Genomic DNA, 10,036 nt, shown 5'->3' with positions numbered 1-10,036 from the left:
CCGGTGACAGAAGCCTCTGGCCAACACTTCCAGGATCCGGCTCCAACCGAACCGCCCAAGTTATACCCGCCTCTCCCGGTGACTACTGACAAGAGGGGGAGGGAGACGTTGGAATTAAGCAGAGACTGCGCTCTGGCAGAGAGCTGGAGGGAAGGAAAGAGAACAGACAAGAGACTTATAGTGCAAGCTGCTGCTCTGGGAAAGTCTATCTCGGGCCCTCCAGAAAACCTCATCTGCCCCAGGGACAGGCCAGTCCTTCAGCCAGTCCCAAGGGACGCCCTGGGCCCGTTACAGCCAAACCAGTGTGCCCAGTGCCGAGCTTTTGGCCACTGGAAGAATGAATACCCTAAGGCAAGGAAGGAAGAGGAAGCTCCCGCAGTTGTGGGGCTTGGTGACTTGGAAATTAACTAGGGCTGCTAGGGCTCAGAGATATCAGGTCCCTGAGAGCCCAGGGTGACCTTAAAAGTGGGGGACCAAAACATTGACTTCATGGTGGATACAGGAGCACAACTGTCGGTAGTAACAAAACCTGTGGCACCTCTGTCCAAAAAGACTACCGCTGTAACTGGGGTATCGGGAGAAGAGATGAGTAAACCTTTTTGCCAGCCCAGAAAATGTCAGATGGGGGGGGGGGGGGTGGGTACCAAGTGATTCATTAATTCCTCTACATTCCTGACTGCCTAGTACCCCTGTTGGGAAGAGACTTGCTCTCCAAACTGGAAGCACAAGTGACTTTCTCCCCTGAGGAGAGGCCCACTTTCTGGACAGACTCTATGACTTATTTGCCCTCTCTCTCAATACCAACCCAAGATGAGTGGAGGTTGCATGAACCTCTGAAGGCAGAACCGGGTGGGCCGAAGGCAGAAGAGCATGAGGGAGCTAACTCAATTATTCCCTGAGGTCTGCGTGGAAGACAACCCCCCCGCCCCCCAGGCTGGCTAAACATCACGCCCCAGTGGTAATGGAACTCAAACCAGGCACCATCCCGGTTAGAGAGCGCCAGTACCCACTATGGATGGAGGCCTGAACCGGCATATTGCCCCACATCAATAGATTGAAACAAGCAGGCATTCTACTAGAGTGCCAGTCGGCTTGGAATACGCCAATCCTGCCAGTCAACAGGGAAGGAGGACAGGACTATAGGCCTGTACAAGATCTCAGGCTAGTCAACCAGGCTACTGTGACTTTACACCCCACTGTTCCAAACCCCTATACCTTTCTTAGCCTCCTCCCACCAAGGACTAAAGTTTACACTTGCCTAGATCTCAAGGATGCCTTCTTCTGCATATGCCTCGCCCCAGCGTCACAGCCCATCTTTGCCTTTGAATGGGAAGATCCAGTCGGGAGCACCAAACAACAGCTCATCTGGACTCCCCCACAAGGGGTTAAAAACTTCCCAGCCATCTTTCGGGAAGCCTTGGCTTCTGACCTGGACTCATTCCATCCGGAAGAGTATGGATGTTGGCTCCTACAATACAGGGATGACCTGCTGCTGGCTGCGGAGACTGAGGAAAAATGCTGGAAAGGGACAAAAGCACTGCTCCAGCTGTTGACGGAAGCAGGTTACCCGATGTCAAAGAAGAAGGCACAGATTTACAAAGAGGAGGTAAGGTATCTGGGGTTTGTTTTAAAGAAGGGCTCAAGGTTCCAGACCGTAATTGGCTCCTATATACTGATGGCACTAGCCTGATAAAACAAGGACAATGGCTGTCAGGTTAGCCAAAGCGGAAGGGGCCATCAAGGCTGAAAAGGGATGGTGGGAATTGCCAAGTGGCAAATTATTGGTACTGGAGGAGCTGACACACAGTCTGGTAAGCCAGACACACCAAGCGATCCACCTAGGCCATGCTGCCTGCTCACAGGTGAATGCTGCCTCTCGGGGATTCAGACAAAATCCTCCGGGTATTCAGCTGAAAGGCACACTGCCCGTTGAACACCTGCAAGTGGACTTCACTGAAATGAAACCTCACCGACACTACCATTTTCTCCTGGTCATGGTATGTACGTTCCCGAGATGGACAAAAGCTTTTCCTACCTGGACTGAAAGAACATCAGAAGTAGCCCGGTGCCTGCTTAGGGAAATGGTTCCCAGATTTGGATTTCCTACCAGCATTGGATCAGGCAATGGTCCGGCTTTTGTAGCTGATTTAGTACAACAAGTAAGCAAAATTTTAAACATCAAATGGAAATTGCACACTGCATATAGGCCCAGAGTTCTGAGATGGTGGAATGAGCCAACCGGACACTTAGAGAGACTGTCCAAGTGGATCAGAGAGACTGACTGCTCCTGAGTGTACTTGCTTCCGACGGCTCTGCTCAGACTCAGGATGACCCCACAGTCCCAAGGCTATTCTCCATATGAAATTGTGTATGGGAGGCCTCCTCCCATAATAAAACAGGTGTCAACAAATTTGCCTCAGGTAAGGGGGGATAGGATTTCACAGCAGATGGAACTGGGTAAGGTAATAACTAAGTTTGTACAAGAAAGGGTGCCGTTACCCCTTGGGGAACAGATTCATGAGTTTACACTTGGTGACCAAGTATGGGTCAAAGATTGGAAACATGATTTGCTAGCCCCTTGGTGAAAGGGCCCTTGTTATTCTAACTACCCCTACTGCTGTTAAAGTTGCACGTATTGTTCCTTGATCCATCACACGAGGGTGAAGAAAGCATACCACGCAGACCCAGAAAACGCTGAGTGGACTGCACAGAGGGACCCCACTGACCCTCGAGAGACTAAGACCATCCTTGAGAAGAAGGAGAAGAAGATCCCGGATGAGCCCCTTCAGGATGAAGCCGCACAATCAACTCCTGCTGCTTGGCCTCATCAACGTGACTTTGATGATTAACTGTTTGATCACATAACACGTGAATGATGGGGTTATTGTGATTGTATTTACCCTTCCTTTGAAAGCATCAAGGGACTGGGGTGGTGGGTTTGGACACGTACACATGGGGTATAAAAGATCTTCACAAATGCTGGTCGGCGCCCTTGGCTAAGGGGAGACTCTGCCTTGGGCCCGCCGGTGTAATAAACTGCACTCCACTATCTGCATTGTCCTTCTGAGTGAGTTTGTTTACCGGAAAGCGTGGCTATAACAATGCAGTGAAGAAAGAATTTGATTATGAAATTTCCTTTTTTTTTTTTTCTTTTCAGTCTCAGTGCGTTCTTAGAACACGGTCCATCACCTAGTTCCCAGAACTCAAGATTGAGCAGTGGTCACGTCATCATCGATCAGGGCTCGCAGAGCGGTAGGGGCCACCCTAACCACACCCAAACCTTAGCCTAACTGCCTCCCCCTAACCTCCCAGCCCCCGAGTCCCTGGCCCCATTTCGCCTGACACGTTTTCATAATCCTCTCAGGCTCCGGGCTGGCAGCGCCGCCAGTCACGGGGCCCAATCATATAAGGAAAATGCTGCGGCCTCATCCGGGGCTGCATCGTGGTCCTGGGGGCGCCCTGTCCCCTACGCCACTCGCTAAACCCAGACCTGCAAACCTCCCGGCCCTGCTTCGCGCACCCGGACCTCCCGGGCGAGTCCAGATGCCTCGGCCTCCCCCCCCGGGCTGTTCTGATTATGAAATTTCTAAGGTCATATGTGTAGTTTCCAGTGCACTGGAAATTATATGGTAGAAAACAAAAAACATCTGTCCCCAGTATTCTTACACGTTTGGCAATTTTTTCACAGCTCCACCCACACACTTCTGACTAGAGACAGAATCAGCACTTTTAAAGGGCTTAATATAGTTAATCAGAAATATGCACAGATTTTCTAAAACCTCCCCAAAATGGACGAGTTATCAGGTCATGCAGGTTGCTCCAGGCCAAGACAAATATTTTGGTTCTAACTGCGAATGTGAAAATTAATCACTGGAGAAAAAATACACAAATGATAAAAAGAATCAGGAATGGGTCAGGAGATGACGCTCTATGACTGTGACAGAAATAAACCTAGGCTAATCCAAAATCGTCCCCACTGAAGCAGATCTTCTCAAACCACACGACAAAGTCTGATTTCCTCCACAATGCTTGTCCCTCTCACCCGAGTTATCTGCTTCATCCATAGACACATACCTGGGTATACGGCTGTCTCCATTCTCCTTACATCCCAGGGATCCTTCATTTGCTCCAGAAACGTGACCAGGTCCGGCTTAGAGACCACAAGACCTGTTCATCAGAAAAAGGAATATGTGTTTTCTCAGATATTCATCAATTTCCAATCCAATATGTGTTCAGGTGAGAGAGAAGTCAAGGTAGAAAGTTAAAATAGCATTAAAAAAATGATTTCACCAAATAGTTTATTGGAAGCATCTTTAAAAGACAAATGCATCAGAATCAGATTCTGATATTATGCTCAAGTACTACTAAGGCAAAAGCAGGTAGTGGAATTCTGGTTTTAAGAGGAGAGTGGCACTATTTTATAACACAGAACTTACAGAATTATCATGAACCTAGAATGAAGAATATGCATGTCAAGAAGCAACAGTTAGAATCAAACATGGAACAGTTGACTGGTGGCAGATTGGGAAAGGAGTACATCAAGGCTGTACATGGCCACCCTGCTTGTTTAATTTCTATGCAGAGTACATCATGCAAAATGCTGTGCTGGATGAATCACAACCTGGAATCAAGATTACCAGGAGAGATATCAACAACGTCAGATAGACAGACGATATCACTCTAATGGCAGAAATTGAAGAGGTAATAAAAGGCTCTTGATGGGGGTGAAAGAGGAGAGTGAAAAAGCTGGCTTAAAACTCAACATTCAGAAAACTAGGATCATGGCATCCAGTCTCATCACTTCATGGAAAATAGACAGGGGGAAAGTGGAAACAGTGACAGATTTAGTTTTGGGAGGTGGGATGGGCTTCAAAATTACTGCAGATGGTGACTGCAGCCACGAAATTAAAAGATGCTTGCCCTTTGGAAGAAAAGCTATGACAAAGACAGCATATTAAAAAGCAGAGACATCACTTTGCCAACAAAGGTCAAAGCTATGCATTTTTCAACAGTCACGTATGGATGTGATATTTGGAACATGAAGAGCCAATTCATTGGAAAAGACCCTGATGCTGGGAAAGATTGAGGGCAGGAGAAGGGAGTGGTAGAAGATGAGATGGTTGAAGAGCAGTACTGACTCAGTGGATATGAATGTGAGAAATCTCTGGGAGTTAAAGAAGGCTAGGGAAGCCTGGCTTGCTGCATTCCACGGGATCGCAAAGAGTTGGACATGACTTAGTGACTGAACAACACGGAGACAGGTTACATCAAGAAAGAAGGTTACCTTCCCCTGGAAACTAGGGATCTTAACCTCTACTGGACAAAGCAGAAAATTCCAGGAGACATTCTAAAATGAATGAACAAAAACCCTGGCGATACATAAGGGATTCTGGAAGCAAGTGATCCTCACCCAAGCAGGCCAGATTCCCGTAGTTCTCTAACATCACGTCCCTGTACAATTCCCGCTGACCGAGGTCCAGGCATTCCCACTCCTCTTGCGTGAAATCTATGGTCACATCCTGGAATGTCAGCAGCCCCTGAAATATAAAGGACATGAGCCACGTGGACCTGGGAAGACTTCCTAATGTGACCCAAGATGAAACCAGCAAGAGAAATCGTTTTGATTTAGGAGAATGTCTGGTGTTACACAAGAATATAATTTTTATACTGCTATATTTTCCACAGTATTTATAACCCCAGGAAAAGAGAATGAGACATGATCCACAGACCACTATAGAAACTATTCTGATCTGGAAGAGAAATTATAAAACAATCACATCAACACTGACCTATCTATTTTTGAGAGTTGTACTCGTGTGACACAAGATAAACTGTCTATCAACGAAATCATGTTAGTCACTCAGTCATGTCTGATTCTTTCCGACCCCATGGACTGTAGCATACCAGGCTTCTCTGTCCATGGGATTTTTCAGGCAAGAATACTGGAGTGAGTTGCCATTTCCTTCTCCAGGGGAATCTTCCCCACCAAGGGACTGGACCCGGGTCTCCCACATTACAGGTAGATTCTTCACCATCTGAGCCACCAGGGAAGCCCTCTATCAAGAAACCAAGAAATATTTTTAAAAAGCATGATGCTCTGATCTAAGAGTTCTGCAGTGGGGCCAATGTGCTGCATTTTTAACAAGCTTATTTTAACTAGTAATATTGAAAATTCTGATACATGAATGAACGTTCTGTATAGCAAAGAGGTAGACCACTAAGGTAAGAATTGATACTTAACTTAGAATTTTAAGTGTTTTACAAAATTGACAGGTCTGATACAATAGTACCCATAGCAGCAATAATCCTTTGAACTATTTAGTATATACTATATGTCTTTCTAAAAGTTTTTACAGGGTCTTGAATGCATCACATAAATAATAGAAAATCAACAACATTGTTGTTCCACCGTTTTGCAAATATTTTGTCAAACATTCATTAAATGACAGATCTTGAATTTGCTTCAGTTTATGTGAACTAAAATTTAACTAGTAAAACACAAATACACAGAGACAACACTAAAGAAAGTGTATAGGAGTTTTTCTAGGGTCTTCCCTGGTAGTCTGAGCTCCCAAGTCAGGAGGCTGGTTTCAGTCCCTTGTTAGAGAACTAGATCCCACACGCCACAGCTAAAGTTTGCCTGCTGCAACAAAGTCTCCCACATGGCTCCAAGATTCTGCAGGCTACAACCAAGACACAACTCAGCCAAACATAAATACGTGTATTTTTTTTTTAAAGAACTTTATATAACTGGGGAGAATACCAAAACAAGAAAAAAAAATATTTTAATATTTTCCTGCAATTGACATATATTACAATGAGACTGTATACTTACTAAGAGTATTAAGGAAAAGCTAACATTCACAAAACTAAGATCACGGCATCCGGTCCCATCACTTCATGGCAAATAGAAGGGGAAAGAGGGGAAACAGTGGCTGACTTATTTTTGGGGGCTCCAAAATCACTGCAGATGGTGACTGCAGCCACGAAATAAAAAGACGCTTACTCCTTGGAAGGAAAGTTATGACTAACCTACAGAGCACATTAAAAAGCAGAAACATTACTCTGTCCACAAAGGTCCGTCTAGTCAAGGTTATGGTTTTTCCAGTAGTCATGTACGGATGTGAGAGTTGGACTATAAAGAGAGCTGAGCACATTAGAATTGATGCTTTTGAACTGTGGTCTTGGAGAAGACTCTTGAGAGTCCCTTGGACTGCAAGGAGATGCAATCAGTCCATCCTCAAGGAAATCAGTCTGGATGTTAACTGGAAGGACTGATGTTCAAGCTGAAACGCAAATATTTTGGCCATCTGATGTGAAAAACTGACTCATTTGAAAAGACCCTGATGTTGGGAAAGACTGAAGGCAGGAGGAGAAGGGGACAACAGAGGATGAGATGGATAGATGGCATCACTGACTCAATGGACATGAGTTTGGGTAAACTCCAGGAGTTGGTGATGGACAGGGAGACCTGGAGTGCTCCGGTTCATGGGGACCCAAAGAGTCAGACACGAATGAGCGACTGAACTGAACTCATTCATGTTCAGTTCAGTTCAGCTGAGTTCATTCATATTCATGTCAATGAAATTGATATTCATGTCAATAAAATCAGTTCATGTTCAGTCATTCATATTCATATCAATAAAATAGAGATTATTTTTAATGGGTTAAAATATATACATCTACTTGTGGATGATATTCTTTGTATATTTTAAATACACTAGGGTGCAAACATTTACAATGGTATAAGATAAATTAGAGCTCTTGGTTCTGAAACTTTAATTTCTTGAAAAACTGTATCATTTTGTTGAGCTGTATGTTAGAAATTCAACACAGGTGAAAACAGATTAGCACCAATAGGATTGTTACAAATATTCTGTAAAAAAATGTAAAAATGTGAGTAAGAAGACTATGTCTGTGGTATGAGCGTGGAGTGTACTGGAAACATCACACTTGGGCTTGAGTGATGAAAACTCCCACTCCCAAAACCCAGTATCTATCATCAACACAGTGAGTGTTCATTCTCCAAAGCAAAGAGAAACCAAGAAGATGTGGAGTTTCTCCATTAAGTGTGAGGATTTTCACCTGATCCTCATTCCATTTTTCCACAGCCTTGTTTAAAGACAGAGGGGGGGAAAAATGAACTTTATAGTCTGGTAATCTCAGAAAAATCACCAGAGCCAGTGGACATCATCTGTCATGGTGTAAATGGATCACACGGAAGACGTTCTATCAGAACCTGGGCACTTCGGAAAAATAAGGAAATTATAACTTGAACCCAACATAAAAAATATCACTTTTATGCAAAATTCATTTCATATATACTTCCTCTGTTCTGTATCCTAACAGTGTTGTCACGCGAGTGTATGTTCCTTGGTTCTTTGTCTCATCACAACAAAAATTTGGAGTGAGGGACATGAAAGCCCCTTGTCGGATCACAGCTCTCAGAGGACAGACCCTGTTATAGCTCTCAAATAAATCAGTGTTACAGCTCTATTTATTTAGATAATAGCCAGAAAATCCATCTTGTAGTTGTGAGGACATGTCGATCCCAAGACACAAGAGAAGATCGCCCCATCGCGCGGGAGAGAGAGAGAGAGAGAGAGAAGGAGGAAGAGGGCTTTGGCTCCTCTTTTTATCTGTTTCTCTGCCCCAGTGCCTCTCTTATGTAAATCGGGCCTAGGCAGGCGCGTTGTTTGTTTTACATGAGGTTCTCACTCCAGTCCCAGGACCTTTCCTTGTTCTATTTTCGCGGGCTTTCCCTTCCAGGGCTTTTAGCCACCGCCATTTTGGACTCTTTTTCCCTCTTCTAACTACCTAACAATGTGTTTCACTACTAAGTCTTAGCATTACAGAGGACAGTATCTCCTAGTTTTCTTTTTATTTCTGAGCATTTTCTGAAAAATTCTGGATCACTGAGTTTATTCAATATATAAGGGCATTTTCTAACTCCTAAAGAGCTGAAACTGCATCCCCATGTAAACTCATCATGGCATTTCCCCTAGTTCCCTAAGATCCCAACACCGAACCACTTCCCAATGGGAATCTCAGATACCAGTGCCTCTCCGTGTTTCTCTCTCACAAAGGGAATATATTCACCCATTGAAAGTCGCTAATTCATAAGTTGAGAATTCATCATGCTCCGTAGAAAGCCAGGATACAGACAAGGGAGACAAGATTCTGGGACTCAAGGAAGAAGTGGTCTAAAGAGCCAGGCTTCACTATGATAAGAAGAAAAGAAAAAATAAAGAAGTTGATAACAAACACCCAGGCAGAAAAGTTAGAAGCAGAGAACTAAAGGTGTGCAGGTTCTCAGTCCAGGCATTTCAGGAAGAAAAGCAGACACAGCCCCAGACCCGGGACAGGACTCGTACCTGAGAAGCTGCCATTTCCTCCTCTTCTTCCTCCTGCTCTGCGTCTTCTCTGGGGATGTTACATCCCAAACTCACATCTGCATCTTGAGAAAATACCTTCAAAGGCATCCATGCAGCTGTTTAACCTGCAACTGCTGCAGGGAAAGAGAAGAAAAAGTTTTCCTGTTTCCCTCACCCTTTTCTGAGCTCCTTCTCGACTTTCTGTGTTCCCAATCTGTAGTGGGGAATCAAGACTAACCTGATAATGCTAGTCACATCCTGGTGCTCTACACTATTTGCAGATCAGCCCGGCTAGTTCTTCTCCTTCCTTTTCAAGTTACAGAGAACAGTTCACGAGAGACAGTGGGCCCTCCTTCTGGGCAACCTGACCCAGCCTTGAGGGTTTTGAAAAAAATGCAAGAGGAAGACCCGCATTCAGAGCCCTGAGGGGAAACCTCACACCTGAGACCTCAGGAAGGGAGGGTTTAGGGAGGGAACTTCTAGAAACAAAAAAGGTCAATCTGATTCCCTGGGGAGGGGCTTTTTCTAGGATGGGTGTGGTAGTCCACAGCCTGCCTGTACCCTTGGGGGCTGGGAGGGGAGAGGTGAGCGTTTGGTGGGAATCACCTGGGGGTCTTGGGTTCCTGCCAGGCTCTACTTGCAGAATTCCTCCCAAAGATTTC

At 45.0% G+C, this 10,036-nt stretch overlaps 1 protein-coding gene and 2 non-coding genes across 3 annotated transcripts; all 3 read right to left on the bottom strand.

Annotated features, from left to right (window-relative positions):
* Nucleotides 1-3,154: 3,154 nt before the first annotated feature.
* On the bottom strand, nt 3,155-3,238 carry LOC122692968. The gene has a single exon (XR_006340775.1).
* Nucleotides 3,239-3,313: 75 nt separating this feature from the next.
* Nucleotides 3,314-3,455, bottom strand: LOC122692984. Its single transcript, XR_006340791.1, has one exon.
* A 227-nt stretch (nt 3,456-3,682) lies between these two features.
* On the bottom strand, nt 3,683-9,607 carry LOC122692802 (putative protein ZNF720). The gene is made up of 4 exons (XM_043900627.1): nt 9,375-9,607; nt 5,411-5,537; nt 4,075-4,167; nt 3,683-3,708 (listed from the first exon to the last, which is right to left on the bottom strand). Exons 1-4 carry the CDS (start codon nt 9,480-9,482, stop codon nt 3,683-3,685), a joined length of 354 nt encoding a protein of 117 aa, XP_043756562.1. The 5' UTR covers nt 9,483-9,607.
* Nucleotides 9,608-10,036: the final 429 nt, after the last annotated feature.

The sequence above is a fragment of the Cervus elaphus genome, chromosome 4 (assembly GCF_910594005.1).
Source record: "Cervus elaphus chromosome 4, mCerEla1.1, whole genome shotgun sequence".
Classification (NCBI taxonomy): Eukaryota; Metazoa; Chordata; class Mammalia; order Artiodactyla; family Cervidae; genus Cervus; species Cervus elaphus.
This window is presented reverse-complemented; position numbering and strand designations above follow the sequence as displayed.